We start from the raw sequence: 27,672 nt of genomic DNA, 5'->3' as shown, positions 1-27,672 counted from the left end.
ATCACAGGTGCACCCAAAGCAGGGTCTCAGAAGATGACTGTAGAGGTTGAGTAGGCTCAAAGGTATTATTTATGGTATGCTGGTCCCAAGCCATATAGGGTTTTAAAGGGCCTGTCCTTTAAATAACCACCAAATTTCAAATGAATTGGAACCAGAGGTCCAATTCTATGAGCCCCTGCACAAGGTGCCTCAATCATCCTCTGTTGAGTCCTGTAGGGAATAAATGTAAAAAATGTACAACCTGAGAATCTCTAGAAATGTAAAACCAGAAAATCTAAGCCAATGTACAACCAAAAAATTGTCCAAGTCAAACTAGATAGGGCCAATATTGAAAGACTAGCAAATGTAAAATCAGAGAATTGATCCAATGTACAAGCTGAAAAGCTACAGCAATGTCAAACCCAAGAATCCACAGCAAAAACCAAACGTGATACGAAGCAATTCAAGCAAAGAAAACAACTTTGCAAAGTCAACAAAAACAATTCAAGAGGGCATAATCTAAGCCAAATCAACCTATCAAGCCAATACTGAGCCTGGGAAGACACAGAAACAGGAAAAAAAAGAAAAAAAGGGAAAAAAAACAGTTCTGGGAACCTTCAAACACTGGCTCCAATACTGCCAATTAATTCCAAATATTTATGTGATTTCTTGTGACCCATTTATGGGAATCCCGGAAAATCCCAAATAACATCTTGAGACCAATAAGGTATTTTTCAGGTATATATTTGGCTCAGGTATATCCAAATGCATGGGATGTGGATTGGTATAGTATCTCAGAACCCAAGTTGAGTCATTACTTGGAAGGGAGACCTCCAAGGAAGACTCTGCAGAGAAAGGCAATGGCAAACCACCTGTGCTTAATCACCTGCCTTGAAAACCCCATCAGGAGTCGCTGTGAGTTGGCTGCGACTTGATGGCACATTACACACACACACACACACACACACACACACACACACCCAAATGTACATCTCTCCTGTCTAGCTTAACTTTGTCTACTCTGACTGGCAGTGCCTCGCAAATATAGAAGTCCCCCCACACCCACTTATAACTGTATACCCTTTAACAGGAGAGCAGAGGACCACACTAGCATGGACCTTCTATATACAATACATATGCTTTACCACTCAACCATAGCAATTCTACTCAAGCAAAACAATAAATGTGAACAATAGAGACCAACCATATCTGGCATTCATTCACACTTTACATTCTTTCTGTCTCTGAATCTAAAGATAATATATCATTTACTCATACATATAGCCTTCCTTTTGGGTTCGGAATTATGTTAATGACATGGTATGGATACTTGCATCTAGAAATTCCACGGTTTCATTATTGTTGGTTCTTACATAGATATAAGAGAAGAGATAAAATGGAGGATGTATCAATAAGATAGTACAAGCTGGAACCCGCAAGGACTTGCAAGAGGTATTTCATTCACCCTCCCCCAGTATTTTCTCTTTTCCTTTCCTGAAAGCCCTCATAGCCGCTCCCCTCTTCCTGCACATCGCTTCCCCTTGCATCCATCTCCCCACACTACTTCTTTTCCTCCTCTTGTCAGCCCCCATATCCTCTCCCATTTCCCTTCCTCATTATTGCCTTCTCAGCCATTCACCAACCTACCTTTTATCTGTCTCCCATCTTCAGCTGTATTTATTATTTATTCACTTCATTTATACCCCACCTTTCTCCACAGTGGGGACCAAAGCCACTTATATTATTCTCCTCTCATCCTTTTTATCGACACAACACCCTGTGAGGTAGGTGAGGTGGAAAGTATGTGGCTGGTAACAAATCACCCAGTGAAAACAATGGGCTTAGACTGGATTAACTCTTCATAGGATTGCACTGTAAATGCACCAAATGGCAATACATAATGCAGTTTCACACATTCCATATACACGACAAAGTAGCCTACTGATGCTCATGTCATAACTGACCAGTTGCTCTCAAAGATGTTACAGCCTCTCCAGTCTAGTAAGGTTGTCCACCTGAAACTGCCAGAGTTTGCAAAAATGTGACCCTTTTGCAAGGTGTGCAATTTCCTTATAAGATACTCAGTGGTTATCACCTACTTCTCTACTGGCTTCAGTTTTTAGTGCAAAGTAAGCTCTTGTAAAATAAGTCAAAGCAGCACCAAATCAATTTCTCATACCCAAAGGAATATTATAGATATTGTTTACACATACTAACCGGAAAAAAATCATAAAAATGCTTTATGACTCTTATTCCCTTGGACAAGGGCAGCACAGCATTTTTCCATTCCTTGAGGTACTCAACCTTATAAAACAACATCTAACAGCGGACCCAAAGTGCATTATCTCTATCCCACTCTCTTTCCCAGTTGAAACATTAGTCTGTCACAGACTGAATATATTGTTCAGCATTCTCTACAGAACATTTCTGTATGTGATTATTTTTAATGACAAAATGTGACAGTCCAGAAAAAAATACTACTTAGTGTTCTAAAGCTTCCCTGAGAATTGAGATATGATAATCAAATTAGCATTTGAAAAATAGATTTACCACCAAGCTTTTTGGAGGAAAAGATATAGAGCTAGTAGACCAGACAAAAAGGTCTTTGTTGAACTTTACATAAAGCCCTTATCTTAGCTGACAACTTCAAGTAGTTTCCAAAACCATTAACTCCATTTAATGCTGAAAAATTCACCTGCACTTTCAGAATGTTGAACAGCCAACTTAAGTTGCCATGTTGTGTTAAAAATGTTGTTTGCCACTGAATGTCTCTGGGAATTTCATTATTACATATCTATTTTGACACTGGTCTATCAAAGTTTTCCAGTTTAAATAATTATTCTCTTTATAGTAATGGCAAAGTATATTAAAAGAAATTAAGCGTACATAGTGAGTTCAGTATTTGCACTTTGTATTGATCGTTCACATGGTGGTGGTGATGGAAAGTGCCATTAAGTCAAAGCAGACTTATGGCGACTCCGTAGGGTTTTCAAGGCAAGAGACATTCAGAGGTGGCTTGTCATTGCCTGCCTCTGTATAGACTGAGAGTTCTGAGAGAACTGTGACTAGCCCAAGCTTACCCAGTAGCCTTCTTGTGGAGGAGGAGGAAATCAAACTTGGTTCTGCAGATTAGAGTTCCTCACTTTTAACTGCTACACCACACTGGCTCTCTTGAGCATTCACATGCAACACATTAAAAGTAGTAGTTTTGAGAGAAAAATGGCTATAAATATTATCAATGTCAGAATGAGCAAGTTATCAAGCATCTAAATCCACAAAGGAGAGGCAAAAGGGAGGAGGCTTTTAGTTTAAAATGGGTCACTTGTGAAGGTAGTTTTGGTCTGGGACAAAAGTGGAAACACATCAGCTTCAAATCACTTGAACATTCTAGTCAGTATAGGCTTTACATTCAAAGTTGTATGCTACATTAAATGCAGACAAAAATTTAAGCATCACATGTGAAAGCAGCCATACAAAATACATGAATGGTACAGACAAAGCATTCTACAATTTCCCAACCCTTGTTAACACTGCCACTTGGACTCATATGTTCCTCCTCTCTCCACCTTTTACTTTTCAGAGCAAACTGTGGTCATCTTTATGTTGACCAGGGTATTTTCACTGGCTACAGACCAGTTATTGCAACTCATCTCCATCATGACTTGAAAAACTAGTCTGTAGCTACCATAATCAGAAGATGCAATATGGTCATCTTTGAAAGTTCGTGCTCAGGAAAGCACATGCACATGAGCTAGTGCTGGACAATGTTAAGATGTATTTTTTTCTTGCCCTTAAGTGCATTCTTTCCACACCTAAGAAATGCTCCCCTAAAATAAACATAGCTTCCCTGATGATTTTGACCCTAGGATTCATCTAACTACCATCCTGTTTACACCAGTGACACACAGATTTTTCTAGAAAACCTATAAGAAGAGAATGAAAAGCATTTTCCACCATTTATACCCCACTTTTCTTCCTAGTGGAATCCAAAGCAACTTATCATATCATTCCACCCCCTTTCCACCTTATCCTCACAATAGCCCCATAAGATTAAGTTAGGCTGTGGAATTGTGATGGTCCAAAGTCACCCAGCTAGCATCTGTGGCAGAGCACGTATTTGAACCCAGTTACCCCAGGTTCTAGTGAAGCACCAATCAATACACCAAGCCAAAAAACCCCAGTTCATTGGGTGTTCCCAGCATATGGTGTTTTGAGACATCCTCTTCAAGACCCCATTCTTATGTCTCAAAGCCATTAATGATTTTATTTGTTATGAATATATCCAATGTTCAACTAAGCCAGTGATCATCACCAAATTTGCAGCAGCATATTCCATAACTTAGTTATGTACTATGAGAAAAAATATTTTTATGCATCCTTCCTGAATCTGCCAATTTGTATCCAGTGATATGAGAGAGAAAGTGCCTAACTACTTAGGGTCGCCATAAGTCGGAAGCAACTTGACAGCACTTAAAACATACACAGGCTATCTGCTTATATTTTTACAAATCTTTATCATAATCACCCATTTGTTTTGGATACTGAAGGGTCCATTACTTTTGTAAGCTATCTTGGGCAGTTTCCTGGAGAAGTGGCATAAAATTATTAAACTTAAAAAACAGACAAAAAACAAAACTGCTCTAAAGAACTGTCAGTCTTTCCGACTGGGAATACTGCAACATTATTCATTGTGAAATCTAAGGCCAAAGTATTCATTTAGCCTTTCTGTAACCACCTGTCCCTGTTTAGCGTTCCTTTTCCTTGTGATCTACCAGTTCAGTCATCTTGGCTGTATGTATGTAAACAAAATGGTGACTGATTGGGTGAAGGCATAAAAAAAACCTTACCAAGCTCCTTCTTTGCTTACCAGGGCAATTCTGTATTAATTATTGCATTGGTCACTGTTCAAGAGGGTTGGGAACAACATATCTATAATCAGATCTTGGGCACTACTTATTTATATTTTTCCTTGTTAATATATCTCTTACATTTCTTTTCAATAAGACTGCAAATATTAATAAAACTACATTCCAACACTCTCTCTTAAAAGCATATGGTAATCACAAATTACCTTTCTATGTCACTTCATGATTTAGGGTGCAATCTAAGCAATTCTACTCGAAGTACATACCAATATAATCAATGGGGCTTTCTCCCAAGAAAGTTTTCTTAGGACTGCAGCATAGCCGTTCTAACAATAATTTAGCTGCTAATCTAGAAATTTCTTGTCATGCCCCAATGCAGATTTTCTGTCCCAGTGCAGATTTTCCGGTGTGAGGCTAATATAAACATGTTTTATGCTTCCAACCGAGCCAAAATTGATCACCACAAAGCCAGTTGGCTGACCTCAATTCTTAGCTAGCTGACCGATTTATCCAAGGCTTTGAAGAATAACTCTTATATTAACTTCTTTGTAAAGGCTTCTTCTGCAATTGGTGATGAAGCAATTTATCCATTTTCTTCTTCTTTATACCAAGACTTACAACTATGATTTAACAATGTATGCATAATTTTGTGTAGACTTCCTTCATCTCATATGACAATAGAATATTCATACCATTCTTCTCCAGTCATAGTTTACCTTCTATTTCATTCATTTCTCAAGCCTTGAACATGGTATCTAATCACGTTTACACCTTGTGTTACAGTGTGACTGACTACGGTTTTGTGCACTTTATTGATCGTTCATTAAAAATGAACTGTCTTCATTACACTTTTCCTCTGGAGATCATGGCTTGATCTTTTGATTTGATTCCCAGGGGTAAATATTAAGTACACATTCACATATGGTTAACTATGGTTATTTCCCTTTGGATTTTTTACCGTAGTAAGCTTTGCATGAGCTATTTTTCTGTAACTGCTTGCAGTTTTAAGTCTAAATTTCGAATTAAATTGGACACCCTAAATTCAAGGATGAGAAGTATTCCATCTGCTAGTCTATTGCCCTCCTCATACTTGAGTGAGTCAAACCTTGATTAGCACTAAAACAGTTTTCAGATATTGAAATGCTACTGCCAACAATATAATGTATCTCTAAGAATTTTACTTGTAGCGGCTCTGGAAAACACAGTACAATTAAATAGAAGTTCTTTATGGGTTATGAAAATTCAGCATCATCATGCCAACTTACATAATATAGCAGGACTGCGTACTGCACTGATGGTTAGAAATAAGCCATGAGCTAAGGGAGTCATATCTAGATAACTGACAATAGTATCACTTATCTGACTTGGGCCACTTATGCATGGAAGGTTTTGCTGCTCTCTAGATGCACATTTTTCCCAACTGAATTCTCAAAACTCTGCATGGGAGCTTATCTTTGAGTTTTGAGAATTCAGATGGGGAAAATGTGCATCTAGAGAGTGGCAAATCCAAGGCAAAACCTCTCATGCATAAATGGCCTTGGAGAAATAAAAGGCAAAGTACCTACCTGACCGCCTACAGTTTATTCTATTGATCATAGCAGACAGGGCAACCGTGACACGAATACATTTGAGATATCATAGCAAAAACTCTCACTCTAATATACATACACAATCATTTTTAAGAGGGAAAAATTAATAATGGTGAAATCTGTTATTGGATGATGAAAACTGTTGACTGATCAGAGGACTGTTAGCTAGCCAATCAATGGAGAATTGGGAGCCAAAGGAATATTTACATGCTGCCACAGTATGTGCCCCAATTTCAATGTACTAGTTGCAACCACAAGAAAATCAACCCTCTTTTTAAAGACTTTACAAGAGCTGCTGCAGCAAAATCCGAAATGAAAATCTAGGCAATGCATATGATCTTCCATTCACAGAAATTTATTTTGTAAATCAGCCAAAAGATTCTCTCTTACACACCTTTACTAGTTTAATTTGAAACAATGGCTGAAACCGAAAGAGATGTTTTAGGCTGATTCCAAGGGTCAGCACAGTATTTTTCCTTCCAAATCCCCATGCCACAAAACAAAATGTTTTCAAAATCCATCTCCACGCCCCCAGTTTAAAAAGCGGGTTACTCCTTGGTATCAAGGACTACAATATTCACTAAATATTAATCTTTCCTTCATCTTTTTTATTTATCAATATAGAGGCTCATAGGATTCATAGTTAACCATTAAGTTATAATAATCATATTTACAACGATTCTGCTTGGTATTAATTTTGCATTGTATAGGGTTTTTTGTTTTGTTTTTTGTTTTTATGGTTCCAGCAGTGTATTTTCCTCATGTCAATTACAATGATACAATTACAATGGTACAATTGATACCAATGAAGACAGACCGGGGGGGCGGGGGGAAAGCAGGAGTCCCCACATCACAAAATTTAAAAAGGCATTCAGCAAATCCTCACCCTTATTTCAAATCTGCTGAAACAACACTAAGTAAAAAGTCAATTTATTTCCTTTTCCAAGGTGCTTAACCAAGAATGTGAAAAATTCAGAATGAACTGAACCAGCAAAATGTATAAGGATGGTGTTATTAAACATTTACAGTTGCTCTACAAATATGCCAGAAGCAGACATCAAGACCCTTTGACTCTCATGAACATACATGAGCAGTTTGACCCAGAAGATGGTATGCATGCACACAAACACAGACTTATTCAGGTGACAGATAAAGTCTCTCTACCATATGAAATTCCAATCCAATTAGCCTATACAAATTTCATTTGTAGAAGATAACCCCAAATCCAATGTATGCCTATATTCTCAAAAATGTACCCATGGATTGCAAGTAGAGCCTCAAAACAGCCAGATCCTAAAGAATATGGTCCTCTCATTGCTCCACTTTCTTGTTCCAAACAATAATGTCATTAGCCTCTGTTGCTCAGGGTAACAATACCCAATAATTCTGTTACCTCAACTACAGTGGTGACACATTAATGTTTAAGGAAACTATTGATGTCTTTGTGCTAAGTGCCATCAAGTCGCTCCCGACTTATGACAATTCTATGAATTAATATCCTCCAAAACGTGCCATCATTAATAGCCTTGCTCAGGTTTTGCAAACTGAGGGCCATGGTTTCCTTGATTAAGTCAATCCATCTCATGTTGGGTCTATTTCTTTTCCTGCTTCCTTCAACTTTTCCTAGCATTCTTTTCTTTTCCAGTGACTTTTCTTCTCATAACCTGACCAAAGTGTGATAGCCAGGGGAAAGAAATGATTGCTTTTCTGGGACCCAGACAAAAGAGAGGGAGAAGCTTGATGGATCTTCAGAAAGCACATGAATACCTGACTCACTCTCTAGGATATTACTTGATTGCTGTGATCTCTGTGATCATTGCAGGTATGAACCTTTGATGAGATTTTAGGACAACAGAATGCTTGGAGTATTCTCCTGAATACTGAGTGATAGTCAGGATGAGCGTAGATAGTGTAACTAATGGTCTGCTTGGGGCGCTGATTGATGCTAATACCAACTTGCTGTCCTATCTTCCTGGGTATGCCAAATAAAAGCTTCTACACATTAACTGACTGCCATCTTGGGATGGCAAAGAGAGCCTCTCTGCCCAAAGTGTACAGCAGCTACATTCTATAATTTCCAGATGTCTGCCTCTGCCCTGCCACACAAGAATACAGATGTTTCCTCACATTCCACGGCAATTGGATAAAATGCCTTTTAAAGCAAATACTACAGAATCCATTTGTTTTAGTTTCAAAAGCCTATAAAACTAGGACTTCCTGCTGGGGCAGCTGGGCTGAGCGCCATGTTTCCTGGACTCTCCAGGAAAAATCCAAGAAATGTTCAAATTGGGGTGCTAAACAGCACCCCAACCCGGTCCTAAACAGTGGACTTGGGAAGCAGGAATTCCCTGCAGCCACTTATGCGGTTTGACCTCCAGAACTCTCCGAGGGAGGCTTTTAAGCCCCTCGGAAGTTTTGATGCCGGTCCCGCGGGCAAGAAGGAAAGTCATCGCCGGAACATTTCATTGGTAATCAAGGTTCAGTCCTCCCCCTTCAATCACCATCTAAGAAAATTATCATCACCGTAACCTTATCATCCAACATCTGAGTAAGTTGCAAGAATTCTTTTGTCTTTACCTTGAAATTGAAGCTCTGGAAGATCGTAATAATCATCAATGCAATCTGCATCTCTCTGTCCAGAATATAAGTGACTTTGTTTGTTTAAAAAGAGTATAGTTGAACGGCAGGAGCCTTATCTACTCGATCTCCACTTTGGCATAACAAACGGGACGGCTGACAGACACTCTAGCTACCAATTAGAAGCCGAGGTGTTAAAGGGGGTAGAAGCGAATGGGCTAAATTCCTCTGGAGATGACGTCTTTCCGATTCATCAAAGAAAACCATCGAGACTGAAAGGGAAAGATCATACAGGAAACCAAATCGCAGGGCTTGAAGTGCGTCTTTATTGTGCAACAGGAAACATATTCCTACTACTGGAAAACAAGACGACCGAAGGTCCGCGATTTAAATAATGCCCAGCTCACCCCCTTCTTTTACAATCGAGCAGAGTGTCAATAAACCTTGATGGCCCTTTACAACAACATTAATTGTTTTACAGCGGAGAGAAGAATTTGCAGCCATTTAATCCCGGGACCTGTATAATTGATGAACAGAACCACTACAAGGTTTTGGACCCTGCCAACATATTTAAAACAGCATTTCTTGGTATTGGTGAATTGTCAGAACTATTTTCAGAAATAAATATGGGAAAGGCCGACGAGAAAATACAGGAAATGTTAACAAAACACATGGATGCCTTTACTAAACAATATGAGCAACAATCTCAATGTCTGGCTCAGTTAACCAACATATTGACTAGTCTAACTCAAACTACCAACCAGACTAGTCAGAAATTGGACATTTTGGCAAGCGAAATTACAAATATGAAATCTCAAATATCTACAATGAAAACTGATATGGGAAAAATGGATACTTCAATTAAAAAGGCAATTGAAGAACAGAAAGATATTAAAAATAAACAGATACTTCAAGGTAATCAAACTCAAGCTATACATCTCCAACAAGAAAACGTTATGGACCAACTGGCTATTATGGAGTTAAAATTAAGACAATCGAACGTACTTCTTCGCAATTTTCCAGAAGCAATGGGATGTACCAGAATAACTATCATAAAATCATTGGCTGACCTGATTCATATAAGTGAACAAGATCTGGATTATGCAATAAACAAAGTATATAGAATTCCTTTACCCACCAGTTTGGAGAAGACAAAGGAAAGAGATATTATGATTTCCTTTTATGATATAAGGATGAAAGATTATATTATGCAAATCCTCTATGATAATCCTTTGTCAGTGAATGGAAATCCTCTTATCATTCTTAAGGATATCCCACGATATTTGATGATGAAGAGAAATATGTACAAAGAATTTACTGGGACATTGAAGAAGAATGGAATAAGATTCTGCTGGATCTTCCCACAGGGACTCACTTTTACCTACAAAGAGGTCAGATTTACTATCTCTTCACAGGAGGAGGTAAAAAACTTTTTGAAAAATTATGAAAAAGATCTAGCTGGCCTTAACCAGGAGCCACAACATCAACAAGAAGAGGAGAAAAAGGAGTTGGCCTTGACATCTGGACAAAAAAGACAGGACATTAAAAATAACAGAAGTGTTGTAAAAACCAGTTTAGGTAATTTTCATCCAGTTTTTATTCTTCCTGACAACAAGGATTTGTGCATACTGTGTCTGAATTCAGGACACCTCAGTCTAAAATATACCATGTATACAACCTCAAAACTTACGCACTAACCCAATTGCCACCATTTATTGACATAGCAATAGCCAGCATGGAGCCAATGGGTGTCAAGGCACACATCAATGTGTTTCCTGGCATCCACTTTCTTCTTCCCCAAAGCAGAGAGTCAGTCCTGGTTTCTTTCATCACAATGGAGCAGGTGGTACTTCAGAACAGTCCAGGGGCCATCACTTTTGTGTCTGCAGTGAGCACCCATTTGGAAACATCTGCTTCCATCACAATATGATACTTGGCTTTGAACCTTCTCTAACATTTTGTAGGATCTCTCTATGGCATGTGATTGGATCTAGCCCTTTTTTCCACTACCTGTTCTCAAAAATTACTAAAATATTCACAGCCTAAAAAAAAAAAAAAAAATCCCTGATTTAACACATAAAACCAAGCATACCTGGGTTGTTGAGGGTGGGGAGAGAAAGAAGAGCTCAGTGGATTACAAAACCTTGTGTACTACGGGGGGAGAGAAAGGACAGCCTGTTCATCAAAAAATACAATTTAGCTAATGCAAGATACAGCTTATGCTGGAGTTGAAGAAGCTATCTATACAAACATGTCCAATTAGCATAATCATTTCCACTAATTAAGGGAGAAGAAATGAAAATTCACACCTACATGCATCTAAGTATAGAATGTCTGGTTTCAACAATGCCTTATGCACAGAATGGAAAGCAGCATATACACTCAGGACAATCTGCAGCTAGGCAAGTCTGTGAATCAGCCCAATGACTGCAGCTGTTCTCAATGTTCCTGCTTCTAAGAAGGGTATTATTTTGAGAATTCACGTCTGTCTCTGCAGTTTTTATTACCTGATGAGGCACAACAGCTTAAATCAAATACTGTGTTTTCCCTTGCACACCTCTTTGTCCATTGCTGAAGTGGTCCTCCAATGACAAGCACACGATCCTCTGGTACCAGACATTTCCCTCTCGCAATGTGCAATGCCTTTGAATGACCCAAGAAATGGCTAGCACAAAAGGAACGTGATCTCCAGTGGAAGATTGTCTCTGGAACAAGTGAAGAGGAGCACAAGCAGAAATAAAGTACAGGACCCAAACAAACATACCTATAGATGTACCTATAAATATTCTTGTCTCAATATGAAACAATGCAAAGATGAATGAGGCCAGCATCCTAACCATAACAAAACCTGTAGCATGTCAAAATGCTCACACTTCCCCTGCTCCTTAGTCCAGTCAATGACACACTCCGTGGGCAGCTCATTCCTGAGCTTTGCGGTGGCTGGCGATGGCGTAGCCAAGACGACGCTGCGGCACCTCCAAAGAGGTTCCCCGGCCACTGAAACACTAAAAAAAGGCTTTGTAAAGTTCAAAAATCAAAAATGAGGATTTTTTCCCCATAGAGAACAGCAGCGTGACCACTTGCACTGGCAGGACGCTGGCAGGAGGCCGAGCTGGCATCTCTGGGCCGCGCTGCACCACCAGTCCTGGGATGCCGCTGTAAGTGGCACTACGCTGGCATCTGTGCCACTTTCCACGGTGCAAGTGGCATGGATGCTGGCGTTGGGGGGTTGGTCATCTCCTAAGCCCGTTCGGCCACCAGGCTCAGGAATGAGCTGGTAGTCTACTCTACAGAAGAGCCCCAAGGCTCTGTACATTAAAATAAGGATCTGCTGGGGGGGGGGGGAAATCTTCCCACAAGATGTGTCATCTAATTCTAAACAGATTTGTTGACTAGAAGAATAAAGGCAGATCTAAAGTATATGACACAGTTAATTGGTTTTACTGATTCCAGGCTTTGGAGTGTTCATTGCCCTGTGCATTTCACAGTAAGAGAATCCTGAATGACAACAAGGAAACTGACAAAACATCAATGGACATGGAATTAATGGAAGGAGAAAGCACAGGGGAGGAACCAAGATTAATAATGTGCGCAACTGGAAAAAAGAAGAAGTTGGAACAAATAGTCAAACGCCAAAAATACTTTTTTGGTTGTCTGCTGTAATGACAATTTAAAATGCAGCCTCAAGCTATGTAGAAACTAAATTAGAAAAATGTCAACAACCAGATTATGGGAGAAAATAATTTGCTAGAGAAGAATTCTAATTAATGTTCCAATACAGAGAGAAAGTATATTCAAATACTGTGACTTAAAATTAGCCCAAGGAGACAAATTATTCTGATGGCGCACTACAGAAGACGACTTGACTAAAAGACAGCAAAATGCAAATGCCACCTGAACTTTCCTAGTTTATGTTTTGATACTTCCACAATGGAAAGAAGGCATAGCAAACCACTGTGGGGCATAAGTCTCTGCCAAAATGGACACGGAGGACCAAGCTCATCTATGCTGCATTTCTAAAAAGCTCACCATATAGCCAGCTCCAAACATCTAATATCTGGCTCCATTTTTCACAAATTAATTCCATTGACAGGCGGAACAACAAAACCAAGTCACCCTGGCCTGCCTGCTTATGTTGCTGACATACCTTATACTGGTTAAAACAGCCCTGTCTTGCTGTCACAGCTCCACATAAGGTTGGAAGTTCCAGTCTTACCTTTCAACAGGACTTAGTAAAATGAAGTTTCACTTTATTCTCGGAAGAGTCATTACTCTGAGTTTAGGGGATATGAATTAGGTTAGAAACTGGTAGGAGCCACAAGATGCCCCTATTTTCCTGTGCTTCCCCCCCCCTTGCTAAATCTCCTAATCAGTTATCAGGATCATCCATCTCCATGTCATCCAGCAAGGCTTCAATTTAGCACAAATCCTATCATTCCATTCATTTATAAGCCCGCAGACCTTTCGTCAGCAAGCAGGGCAGCTATATTCAGTTGTTCAGCTGAACCTTAGCTCTTAAGGCTCAGTCTAGTATTGTACAGCTTTAAAAAAAAATGCCCTGTTCCTTCTGCATGTTCCAAGATCATTGCCAGAAAAAAAAAAACTTAAATGTTCAGCTTTGCATTCTTCTCCCAACCCAAGTTATTGCAGGGAACAGAAATGCTGCTTTGTTGTGGTACAGCCCAGTTTTACTAAAACTCCCAATGCTTTTTTTTTCCCATCACTGCCTCCTATGGCATGAAGTTTATCACGGGTTTACAACTTCTTGACACCATTCTGCTGTCTTCTGTCATTGTCAGTTTAAAAAAAAAAAAAAATTCAGGCAGCCACCATCGCCCCAGGCCTCTGTGATTCTACGGCCTTCAGGAAACTCCTCTATTGCCACAAAGTACACATGGAGTTCCAATATGGTGGATCATGCCATAAATATTGGAGTAAATAAAATAAATGTGATAAAAGAACATTCCATTTAACTTCCAGGGTGGTGTAATGGTTAGAGTGTTGGACTAGGATCTGGGAAGCCCAGGTGTGAATCCCCTACCATACCATGGAAAGTTGCTGGGTAACCTTGGGCCAGTGGCACACCCTCAGCCTAGCCTACCCCACAGGGTTGTTTCAAGGATAAATGAAGGGGAGAAGAATAAAGTAAACCACTTTGGGTTCCCACTAGCAACAAAGGCAGTGTATAAATGAAGTGAACAAATAAGTTCAGCCATTTTCTTTCTATTGCTAGAAATTTTTGGCAAACTTTAGAAAAACACCAACTGATCTGATCACTTCTGAGCTGCTTCTGTTCAGCCTTCCAATCAATATCTCTTTGGTCAGTAGACTAAAGCACAATGGTCAGAAGATCTGATGTACATGAATTTCCAAGCAAGTTGAAACTTCCTTTGGAGAGCTGGCCCATTCCAATCTCTTGTAAAAAAAAAGTGTAACAGCACTATGACCTTGCACTGTGTGAGAGACTGTTAGAGAGAAACTGGTATCTTCAGCTCATTTTACTGGTGGTTTCATGCAAGTAAGAAAGAAGCATATTTCATATTTGAAAAAAATAATAACATTTTTTTAAAGAAGATAAATCAAAATGTCCTGCTGGTAGCCATAATATATGTTATTCATCAGGCTTATATCTTTTACAATTGTGGCTGAATTTCAATGATGTAATTCAATGCTTTTGTATTTTTCTCATTCATGTTTTCTTGCAAGTAGTTATTGGATCTACTTGTATCCTGGTATACCTATTTCTCCTATGTAACTGTATACTTTTTCTAAATAGACTTCCTATTTATTTTTCAACATTAGCGGGTAGTTGTTCCCCTCTTTTGTGCTGTTGTACTTTTTCACAGGTTGTTTAGAAGGGCTACCTTTTCCTGTATCCCATTCTAATCTCTGACATAACACTACAGAAGCAAGGTTTACACCCTTTTAAGGAACAAGAAGACAACTCAGGAACAAACAGAAATTGAGCCCAAAGCTTGCAGCAGTGAAAATTATATCCACAATGCTCATTAACAAGAATTATGGAAATTATGTACATATCATTGCATAAGTCTTTTTCATAGAAGCGGATATATAATACAAAACATTATAGGCCAATAAAGGCTTGTGTTGTGTTGTAATACAAAACACAATTTCTCAAAGTGGGTGGGATGGGGAGGCAGAAGACCAGTGGGTTAAAACATTCTGTACGCAACATGTGTCTCCTGTAAGTAGAACTGCTGCAAGGCTGATTTCAGTAAGAAAGCAAGGGGAAGAATTATGCTTACAACTTAGAAGCAACCCCACAAAATAAAAAGAAAACAACCACTCTGGGAATAGGGCATCACTTTTATTATAAGTTATAAGCCATGTATGGATAAACACACCTATCGGGTAAGCCACACTGCTACTTGTAATATCACTAGACAACTATGCACACTACAGTCTAAGACCACAGTTCTTTTCAGTTCATCTAGTTCTACTGTAGTTGAATTCTATCTTATTTCTGTTTGACATTCTGCTATCGTACATCATTTCAGTGAAGTGAGAACAATGACATTTCAGACATGGATAGAAGAAGCTTATCAGTACAAGTCATTCAATCGAAATTACAACTGCTCTCCTACAAAAAAAAAGATTCAATTTTTCATCAGGTGTCATGGATCTATATTTTCAAAAGCAGTAACTATCCAGAAGGAGCACATAAAACTAAAACTTGTGCTTGACCAGCATAGTAATAAAACTGTTCCAAACAGAGAACACACACACACACACAAATATCAACGCCTAAGCTTGCAATGTATGTGAGATCATGAGCATGAGTCACCAGCCTACAGCATCACCAGCTGCCATTTTGCAGCAATTCTTGCCCACTTTTGTCCCAAGAGAGGTCTACCAGAAAAATTAGGTGATCCTCTGTCAGAAGGTGCATGAACACACAAAATAAAGGTGTTCATGCACCTTCTGACAGAGGATCACCTAATCACTCAAAATAAAGGTGTTAAGAAAGGATGGGAGAAAGGCAGGAATGGACTGCAGCTACATTGCTGCATCTCTCCAGCTTATCATTTATGCATTAAGGCTTCATATCTTTCATTAGTCAAACTAGCTGGTCATTATACACCACAACTGAAATGTAAACAAGCATGGTGGGTTCCATAGTTCCTATTCTAAGAGTTTTCCATCCAATCTAAGCATCATGGTTTTGTTGTCCAGTCTCATTTTGAGAAGTCTTCTCTACCTCAAGAGCCTTCCTCCTTTCCTCCCCTCCTAAGCAGTCCAGAGGCTTCCTAGAGTTGCCTCTGCCTGCCTCCAATCCCACAAAAATAAAACTTTTGTTTTTATCATTCCCAACTCCTATAACAATAGCTGCCTTTGCCACCCTCACTCATGCTCAGCTCCAGAAGTGTATTTGTGTACCTCAGGATCTATACTTGTTTACTTTCCCTCAGTTCCGTTACATGTACTCAGCTCAATGCTACCTGTGTATTCTGAATCCTTTCTCTGCTAGTCATTCCCTGACTCACTCCACATGCTCTGTCTTCTGGACCTTTCTTAGGTTATTGCCTGAGATTCGGACGGGATTCCTGTTTGGCAACCTTGCCAAGCAAATTCTTTTGGAACTCCTAACCTTTGTGTTGGAGCCCCGTGGTGCAGAGTGGTAAGCTGCAGTAGTGCAGTCCAAAGCTCTGCTCACGATCTGAGTTTGTTCCCGATGGAAGTTGGTTTTAGATAGCCAGCTCAAGGTTGACTCAGCCTTCCAACCTTCTGAAGTTGGTAAAATGAGTACCCAGTTTGCTGGGGGTAAAGTGTAGATGACTGGGGAAGGCAATGGCAAAAAAAATGGGGAAGGGCTATGGTTTAGTGGTAGAGCATCTGCTTGGCATGCAGAAGATCCCAGGTTCAATCCCTAGCATCTCCAATTAAAGGGATTAGACAAATAGGTGATGTGAAAGACCTCTGCTTGAGACCCTGGAGAGCAGCTGCTGGTCTGAGTAGACAATACTGTCTTTGACAGACCAAGGGTCTGATTCAGTATAAGGCAGCTTTATGTGTACACCCCATAAACATAGACTGCCTAGTAAACGTTGGGATGTGACGTCACTCCATGGGTCAATAATGACCCGGTGCTTGCACAGCTTGACCTTTTAACCTTAGTGTTAATGCAGTTTCTGAAGGCTGCCTGAATCTTCAGGCCCTAAGATGCTGTAAGACATCCCTGAAAGCATTATGGCACAGGAAAGAATAATCAGTGTGATAAATGATGGTGAGTGCAAAAGCTTGGGAGAAATATCCATGGACTCTTTGGTATTTTTATGTTGTTTACTGGCATATTACTTGCTGTGTATGCCGGTATCTGGGTTTCTATCTATACACTTGACCTGATTATTCTGCTAAATTCTTCATACTAATCATACATTGGAGCCTCACCGCATCAAAAAGATCTGTAAAATAGAGTGTAATTTAGTTTTAGGGCATAGTCTCTTCTAAAATTTAGGGTGGGTGAGTTTTCTCTGTCCACTTCTTCCACCCTACGCATACTTTTAAAGCTTCCCTCATTTAATTCCCCCTCCCACCAAGAAATCTTTAATCAAAGTTAAAATATCCCAACCACTTCAGCCTTTCTGGATAAAAAAGATTCTTAAGAAAGGGGTAATCAGAATAATTTACTTTTTTTCCCCTTTCCTAAATATCCTTTCTGAGAAGAGGTGACCAAAACTGCAAATACCAGTAGCATTCCACATGAAGTGTGGCTGTAGATTTATACAAAGATATCAGCTGTCTCTTTTCCGCATCATACCCAAAATGGAATTTGAATTTTTACCACTATTATAAAATGAATATTTTCCATTCAATCATTTACCACATCCCCAACATGTTAGGCTTCCCCCTTACTCCAGGTCTGTACAAGCTTGACCCAGATCTAGGAACCACCTCAACATCCCATTTGTCTTCCTCCCCTTCTCCAGTCTCTCCATTTCTCTTTGATGATGATATAGAAGTGGGTGAGACAGCAGCAACTACTGTCATCATTGCCAGCCTCTTTATAAGCACTTTCCAATTGCAGTCAATCACTGCGTGCTCAGATACTCTGCTCCCCTCTAATTTCTACTGTTTACATGAAGCAAGTGTTCCTCTCCTCTGCCCCCCCCCCCTGTAATGAGCATCACCTTATACTGAGCCTCCTTTGATATTTCACTGCACATTCACCCAGTTTGGAAAGATCATTCGGAGCATGAGGTTTCCACCATCCTGGGCAACAAAGGAGAGCAGAAGGGGAGTGGGGGAAGCCGCCCATGAGCTTTGAAACTTTTCCCGACTGAGCCTGTCAAGCCTCTCACACTCCACTGCAAGCAAGCTGGACACAGCCCTGCTCAGAAGCCAGGGAGGAATCCATTTCACCAAGGGAATCTCTACCTTCCCAGTAGGGATTCCTCATTACTCCCCACTCTTAAGAGTTTGGGGGGGGGGCTTCCCTTTGATCACAGCCACCACCTTCCAAACATTTTATGTCATCACCAGTTTGAGGCCAGGAGGAACATCAAATGGGTTGTTCGGTCATGTTGGACATGGCAAAGCACACAGGTTTCTATGAAGTCAGCTTCCTAAATGCAAAATGTTACTCTACAATTGACATCTCTATACAGGCTACAGAAATTATGGTACAGATACTAATAAAGACAATTAAAACAGTGGAAGATACCTAACCTTACTTGTAAACAGTGGTACCTGGCATCTGCTCTTCTCTCCTAGCTGAAGATGCAAAATGGGTGTATATGTAAAAAGGATGTTCTCTGGCTGCACTCACATAGCCATGCTCCCCCTCAGACATACAGCCAGACACACACACACAGGAAGACCTGCTCCTTTTCAAATCTCTCCCCCATGTGTGTAAAAAGTCTTAGCTAATCTGGGTTCTTGCTGCAGAGGCCCACCAGAGCACAGCAACCAGTTGTCAGGTACTTGCATATCAGAGGGATTTTTTTTTATCTTCCCCAAGGATATAAAAACATACAGATCTAGAAGAAATAAGGTTTTCCAGGCCCAACCATCTCTGCTGTAGTTGGTTTTCCACTAGAGCTTTCTTCCAGCACCATGAGCACAAAATGTCCAGCCCCCTCCCCCTCAAGTCAGGAAGAGGTTTGTTTTTTTACATTTCAATTTAATCTCCCTCCCAAATTTAATCTCCCATGTTTAATTCCCCATTCCTTAGCTCTTTCACTTCCCTTTCTAGGCCGGTCTGCCCTACTGCCAGCCAGTCTTTCCCACTGCATCCCCTTCTTGTTCTGTGATCCCTGTGGGTGCCATGGTGCCCAACAGTCCTTTCTTTGATGCCCACCAAGCTGTTCAGAAAGTAGGTGGAACCATTGTAAAACAGGATTTGTTATTGGCTTCTGCCTCTGAGGGCAGCCATTTTAGGTTTGGCTTTACCCCCTCTGGCAGCCATTTTGGGGAGGCACTCAACACCCCTTCTCAAAATTCCAAAGGTGCCCTCAGCCTCAAAAAGGTTGGGGACCCCTAATTTATCCCATTGCATTTTCTGACCCCTTCAAGGCCATCTCTTACCTATCTGTCTCCCCAAGCTGGTTTGCTCTGGACTATCCATATGAGAGGACACACCTATAAACTAGACACAGAGTGAATGGCTTTATTAGATTGTCATATGTAACTTGCCATGGTAATGCTGAAAATTAAACAGTTTACACCTGCCACCTTATGGTCTTAACTCGATTCCCCACATTATCTTTTTCTTCTTGGATAGGGCAATGAGGTTACTTGCTAGTTAAGTGCTTGTCCCCCTTCCATCCTTCTCAATTATTTATTGTGCCAAACCGGAAGCCAGTGTATATATAAAAAACTAAAGGATCCCTTTTTGCCCCAGAACACATGTTCTAGGTCCTCACATGTAGGAGATGCACTTCATATGACAGGGCTGACACAGGGAATGATTGAGGTAGCACATTGCACAACAGAACCAGGACTTCGTATTTACAGAATGTCCTCTCCTTTCAAACATGTGGGCAAAATTCCCTGTGGAAATTGGTTTGTGCCGGTGACTACATTCAAGGCTCAAAATACACTTAAATCACAGCAGCATGCACTCTCAATTACTGGAGGAGGGGGAAGGAAAGAGTTTTCTGCATAAATAAAAACTGCTTCAGCCTTTTTCACACAAGCTACTTTATATGCATAGCTCTTTCCCTGTGGCTGTGTTAGGAGCGGTCAACCATGTAGGTGGGTGACTTCATAACACCTTAAACTACATTTTTGACAGAAGGGTAAATTGAAGAATCTCTGGGGAGTAGGGAGAGACTTCCCACTTAAACTTTTGTGGAAGACATTGGATTTCGCAGAAGCAGCAGCAAGACAGCAGCTTCACAAAGCAAGTCATCGCCCCCTTCTCACCCTCTCAAGCCTTGCCATCATAGAAGAAAGATTTAACTGTGATAATTACTTCATGTAAAAAGCTGCAGCACACCTCTGAAGCAACAGGGTAAGCCACAGCATACGACTTCTGAAGTCTGCTTTTATTACAAAAGAAATACCATTTGCTTGGGAGTTACTTAAATAAAGAGTCCATAGTGAACGTTGTATTGAATGCCAACATACTGCTATATCATTTTAAGTGTCATACTACTTCAGAACAGCAGCTAAAAATGCATTCTTTTTCTACAAAAATTCTCTGGATAGGTCTTCCAAGTACCCTCTGTTATAATCTGATTACTTCTTGCGTTCCTGCATTATTCATCAATACAGCATCAGGCCTATGAGTGGCATGACATAAACAAATGTAATCCTAGAAGGTTCACAACAGATGCAAAGACTCGCAACCAGTGTTCAGCTGCACTCATAGGTTTGGCCCATTAGTGTACTGGGGGACAGGTGAGACAAAAAAAACTCAATTGCAACACAGAGCTAAACAAGTCCCTGTGCTCTCCCCCATGTTCCTCGTGAAACTAAAATCTGTTTCAACTCACAGGAGTTAGTGAAAGGCATCCGAAACTGGGGCACAGAAGAGATAAAACAATCGCAAAAACCCAATTCCTAAACATATCATTCTGAAACCTTTTAAGGATTGCAATAAGTTACTTGTTTTTGCAACTTTTTTATACTACTGTTTCGGAATTAGAGGTTTCAGTCAATGTAGATCGTTGCCTATTCGTTTTTGCAAAAACAAAGCTTTAACTAAATCAGAGTCCAACAGAGAGATTAACATTTGTTCAAGTACATTTCAGGCCTCCAGACTAGAAAAGTACTATATGTTTTCATAAAGAAATTTTCTTTTTAAAAGAAACCATCAATTAATACAGGCACAGATATCTTCAGTACATGTTACTGTGTTCATTCTACAACAGAGGACATTTGTATGAATGACCCCCCACCACCACCACGTTACTGCAAATGAAAACTGCAGCAAGCAGCCATATTGTTTCCACTTTCCCAAGTGGGCATATTTAACAGAAAAGGTTACAAAAAAGACACTCTGTCCCTCAAAGTCCATGCAGGAAGAAGGAGGAAAGCTAAGACAGTTGCAAATAAGGAACAAAAATTGTGACAAATCACAAGACACTTACGATCAAGTCCGTTGATGTATCTCATTGTAATTTCACAGTGCCCCCAAACTGCACTGACTATAGGATAAAGTTTTTTCCCTTTTAGTCCCCTGAAGGCAACTCCAAGGTACTGTCCATCTACAATGAAGCTAAGTGTCCCTTCATCCATATCCAAAACCACTAGTAAGGAATCTGGGAGTACAAAAGACTCATCTGGTTCCAAAAATACAGGATACGTCACTCCAGGTTGATTTTTACAGTTGTGATAAAGTTTGTTGCGTCCAAGGTCCCAGCCCCATGATTCACTATTGCTACCAACCAATGACGTATATCCTACAGAATGCAATGGAGCGTCTGCTGTCGACACTCCAACCACAGCATGTGTCCCTCGTTGCCTGGTAGGCCAGTGAATCTGCCAGACATGTAGGCCTCTCGTATAGCCAACTTTGCCACGGATACAGTCTGTGCTTTGGGCAACGGGATGTCTATGAAAGGTCAGTTTGTCATCTTCCTTCACAAATATATTTAAGGAGCGATCTTCATTGTTCCAAGCGTGTTTGTACTGAACCTCCAAATAGGCTGGGGGCATATCCAACAACATATCCAGTCGTGCAGGCTTGCAGAAATCTGGGCCCCTCAGTTCTCGTTTGACAGGTCTGTAAGGGGGCTCCCTCACATCAACAGACTTTATGCTCCCTGAGATTTTTTGGCCCATTGCGTGGCTGCAGATCACCTGGCTGCAGGGAACGAAGGGTGGATCTGGGCCCAGTGTTAACTCATGAAAGCACTTTCAACTGAGCCAACAGCTTGGTGGGCAGACGGGATTTACTTCTTCATGGATCCTCTTAAAGCCACCATTTTCTGAAAACACCCTCCTGAAATAAAGCAGAGAACCTCCAGTTAAAAAGTAGCCAACCTATAACCCACATATGTATTCTTGAAGAACTTTTCTAATCTACCGTATACCAAGTTACTTTAAATCAGGATCCTACAATTACTCTTCTTTGTGGTCTTTGTGCTAGTGTCCACTAGTCAAACTGTCAGCTGGATATATGGAGCTCACAGCATTCAGAATACAGACAGCAATTTCCTTCTCTTCATAACAGACATTCCACTCCTTTTGCCCTTCCACCCAGATAGTCTAGTCAAGGCAGTCACATTGCACAGAATTTTTCCTCCATTCTCAGGTACGCCTATGGCTGCACACATTTTGACTCACATTTTCTTTTTTAAACTGCCTCGAAAGAATTCATTACTTTTATTTCTAGCATTTTCTTTCTGAATATGCCTTTCCAATCCAAGAATGTTCTGTAAGAGAAGCTAGACTAGCATGGCTGGAATGAATGGCCTGATGATAGCAAACAGCTGTGAAATGTGATACTTCACCTTTGAACGGCACCATGCCCCTTAAATAAATAGTACAGGGCACTTTATGATTCATGATGGGCTTGTGGGAAGGCGTAGACAGAAACATAAGCATTCCTAAGAGGGGTCCTTTGACCAGCCAAACCTGTGAAGTGTTTGGTTTAAAATATAAAGTGTTAAGTGGTGATGCTGAACTACTCCGGATAGGATATTGTCCACAATTTATTTACTTTTACTGCATACCATGCCAGAAATCAAGGGTTTACATTTGACACAAGGCAATTTCCACCCAATGTATTTTTAGGGTTGTATAATACATGTACCTTGTTATTGCAATAAGGCACTTATCCTTATAGTAATGAGCACCGTGTATCATAAACTATGGAATTGCAGGTTTGGGCATCTTTGCACACACACTTAGACATTTTCTCATATCAGTGTTATTTTGAAAATTAAGCTAAGCATCCAAGTTATATTTATTCCCACAGCAGCAGGGAAAGTCTGCCACACACATAAATGATTAGCCTTCTGTACTATAGAGGGGGGAGAGATAGTTAGTTTTAGCAGGTACATGTTGCACACATGGACATCCGGAGGACTAGGTCAAAAGAACAATTTGAGCAACCATTCCAGGATGTGAGGCAAATGGTTTCCCCCCGGAGTGCAATCTACATTAGCTTACCTGTGATGAAGTACAAGCCTGTCTGGTAATCAGCAGTGCTACCATCCCTTTTTCCTATCCTTCAGTGCAGAAGGCAAGAATTTGCCAGTGCACAGAAGTACCGTATACACTGTTTAATTAGCAAACTGCTTCCCTTTTTCCTGATTTCACTCCAGCTAAGATCATGCAAGCTTTCAAAGTCCTGATAAGCATAGCAAAATGTATGCACATGCTTGCAAGAGACCTATACTAAAACCAAACCACCATGGCAATTAATTCAAGACATGTTTAAACCCCATATTTTTTCTCTGCTAAAGAAATTATTCCTGCTCAAAAGTGTTTTAGCATTTACAGAATTTATGCACTCTTATGACCTTTTCATATACATACCAGAAAACTGGAGGGAGGGGGGAGATGGTGATGAAGATACATTAATATTCCAATTAGTTCTTTATGCAACTGTTGAGAAACTTTGTTCTTTAGAGAAAAATCTAACTATTTCTGATGTTTTATGGTTTCACAAGCTAGACTGCCCCATGTAGCTGGGAAATGATCAGATTAAGAGCTCTATATGCGCATAGCAGAGAGCAAGCCAAATCCAAGCCGGAAAAAGAGTGTCAGTTTCACTTTTCAGTGCTTTTAGTGGAACTGCCAAGATATTAAGGAATGTTATTCTCAGCACTACAGTGAAATTGGAGACTTGCAAAAATCAAGCCAAGGGGATGTTATTTCACTGTTAAAATGCAACTCAATGTGTGACAAGATAAGTACACCCATGTCAGTGGACCGCACAACAAGGACCTATATTTATACAACTATTGGTTATTAGCAATCATGGATTACAGCACCCTGTTGCTAATTAATGGATGCAAGATACACCATAACCAGCCCTCACAATTACTCACTGGAATATCATAGCTGGAAGTTTTATTTTTTTGCTATTAGTACTTGGCAAACACCTTTTTTGATCAAGGAAAATAATCTCATCTCTTAATTAATTTTAGATAGAGAGTATATCTATGTTTGCCAAGCCCATTTGCTTACTAGAGGGTGGAGAAGGCTGATTTGCCTTTCAGGTGGAGTGAAGTATGTAGTCCCAGTGTTTAATTTAGCAAGAACTTGTATCTGTGTGCTTCCTCTATTCTGTAGTTTTTGCTTTTTTTATCTCAATATCTTTTTTTTTTTTTTTTGGTGTTATGTTCATATATAGAATAAAACATTTGATACTTGCTCTGAGAGAGGCTCTTGGGATTATCTTCTTCACATACTAACCACTCTGCAAAATCATACAGACACAACAAAGGGAGATGGGTGATCTTGGCCTTTTCTAACACACACGGACATGTGCTCAAGATAATGTCACTTTTTAACTCAGATTTAAATTCACTTTTTTGTGTCTTATGTGAGCCGCTCTGAGCCCAGGGTTCTGGGGTAGAGCAAGTTATAAGAATGATAAACAAACAAACAAAACTGGACAAGAAACTGAATGCTGATTGATATGCTGGTAAAGAAACAGCACCAAAAAGATCAGAAATATTGGCATTGTGATACATCTAATCATGCAATCATTTATCCTTTCTGTCATAAACCTGTTCAAAAGCCTACATTCTTAAAATAATCTTGCAATACTTAAAGCATGCTCAGAAATGCACTGTTACCTTCACTTTGTTCTCAATATCTGGACTACCACAAGGCTGCCTAAATAGTAACATGTTTATTTAATACATTTTGTATACTACACTATTTAAAAAAATCTGAGCCATTTCAAGCAGGAAAACCCACATCGTTTACAACCTGCAACAACTGCATACAGAATCGTATTACAATGTAAAAGGGAAAAAAAAGAGTCATTCTTCTAATGTGCCAAGCCTTCCCTGCTGGGTCAATAGAAGAAATTTTTACTTGCCATGAACAACTAGGCTAGTGTGGACACACAAGCCTGGAAAATGTTTACAGTCAAATTTGACTTATCAAATTTATCTCCTGGCATATCTACTGCTCCATGATAAAACGCAGTCAGGCCCAAATACCTAAGCATATGCAGGTGGAATGGAACATGTTCTTTCCCTGTTTATCCCTAGCTCCACATACCTTACACCAAATATTAGATGGTAAAGTGCTTGGGGCAAGGATCTGCCTTTTCATATTCTGTAAAGCGCCAACACATTAACGGTGCCATATAAATGCATAATATAATTCTGAAGTGGCAAAATATCCATATTTATAAATGGCCACAATCTTTCTTACAGTTGCACATAAATCATATAAATCTCTCCCACATTTTCAATATGAGCCCTCTTTTGTAAAAGTCAAAGCACACCAGTAAAATCAACTACCACAAAATGTTTTCCAGGAACTCACATTAGAAGGAATGAAGACATCTGGAATTCTATTCCAACTCAGTGGTGAGTAATTTACTGAGAATATGTCCAGAAGGTCATAACCTTGCCTTGTAAAAACAAACAAGTTTTCATTAGAAAGCCAGTGCTACAGCTTTCATATTTTACTTGGTTAGAGCTTTGGACCAATATGGCCTGAAGGGACAAGAGGGGAAATGTGCAGTTGTCCCACAGTGATCACAATATTCTCTGTAAGATTAACAATTCATCCCCCTCAGCCATACGAGATCTCAACACGTCGACTGTTCCTTGATAAAAGTCGTGCCATAATGCTACATATTTTCATTTAGAGCTCCATTTAGCAAGAGGTCGTAAGAAAAACACTTGATGGTATGGTCAGGTTTGTAGGTCTCCTGCTAGGCTAATTCCACCATTATAGATCCAGAGGAGAAGCCTTGTTAGTCTACTGTAGCCACATAAAACAAAGGTCCAACCGCACCTTAAAGGCTAACAAGGAGTTTCCCTTGCCACTTGCCTCTGAAGAAGTGAACTCTGAATCTGGAGCGCTCATGCTGAAATAAAGGTTGCTAGTCTTTAAGGTGCCTCTCGATTTCTGTTTTGTTTTATTTCAATTTCATCATTGCCACTAGTTGCTGAAGTAGATACTGTATTTCTCATACAACATACTAGCACATTATGGGAAAGAGTGGAGAAATACACGATATAAACATGCATACACTAGGGGTGTCAAACATAAGGCCCGCGGGCCAGATTTGGCCCCTTGAGAGCTCTTATCAGACTGGCAAGGCAGCCACCCCCCACCCTCAATCTGGGATGGTGAGGCATGGCCCACCTTGACCAAGTGACATTTATGTCATATTCGGCCCTTGTAACAATCGAGATCGACACCCCTACTCTACATGCAAAGGACCTTTAATAGCCGCCTCATACTCCTTCTCTTCCACTTATTTTCTATTTTATTTTATTGCATTAAGGTGTCCTGAAAAGACAGGCATTCTTTCTCCCTCAGCTAACTCTGTTCTGTATCTGCTCTCTGCATTCACTCTGGACAGCTATTTGTTTCTGCCACTTTAAAAGTCACCCACTTTCTCATCAAAGACTGCAGTCCCATGCACACTTACCTGGGAGTAAGCTCCATCAAGAACAATGGGAATTACTTCTAAATAAATATGTCTGTAACATCAAATCAAGCATAAGGTTAAGGGGGTGGGGGAGATTACTGAGAACTAATACTGTCCTCATTATATCCCCAGAAGAAAGTCTGACCCACTTGCCCATTAATGTACAGCCCTGCAGCAAAAAATACACAACTCACGGAACAAACTTTATAATACTTTGATAAATATGGTGCCAATACATATTTTGGCTAAGACCCAACCCAGATTCATATCAATTTCTGTAAAAAAATTTTTTTTGAAGAACTGCTTTTTTTCTCTTGCAAAAAAAGGAAACATTTACTGGAAGGGACTTCCATGATAATTCCATTGGGGTAGCCATGTTAGTCTACTGTAGCACAACAAAGAAGCCCGGTAGAAACTTAAAGACTTAACATTTATTCCAGTATGACAGCAAGTGAAGTGTAGCGGTTAAGAAAGTTGGACTAGGAATTGGGAGATCCAGGTTTGAATCCCCACGTGCACTATATGGGCAAAAATGCATGTTCGCTTTAGCCTCCTTTATTCTGTTTCAGCCAGGATTCAGCCAGGATCGAACGTCTGCGTTTCGCCGAATGTGCGTTCGATC

At 40.1% G+C, this 27,672-nt stretch overlaps 1 protein-coding gene across 1 annotated transcript in view; it reads right to left on the bottom strand.

The window, feature by feature from the left end:
- SPSB4 (splA/ryanodine receptor domain and SOCS box containing 4) overlaps window positions 1–22,414 on the bottom strand; it is a 65,810-nt gene extending 43,396 nt beyond the window's left edge. Inside the window, exon 1 of the mRNA XM_056849709.1 lies at window positions 21,565–22,414. Coding sequence (XP_056705687.1) covers window positions 21,565–22,258 — 694 coding nt within the window. The 5' untranslated portion in view covers window positions 22,259–22,414. The remainder of the gene's footprint in view (window positions 1–21,564) is intronic.
- Between the last annotated feature and the right edge of the window lie 5,258 nt (window positions 22,415–27,672).

This window comes from Euleptes europaea, chromosome 5 (assembly GCF_029931775.1).
Source record: "Euleptes europaea isolate rEulEur1 chromosome 5, rEulEur1.hap1, whole genome shotgun sequence".
Lineage (NCBI taxonomy): Eukaryota > Metazoa > Chordata > Lepidosauria > Squamata > Sphaerodactylidae > Euleptes > Euleptes europaea.
This window is presented reverse-complemented; position numbering and strand designations above follow the sequence as displayed.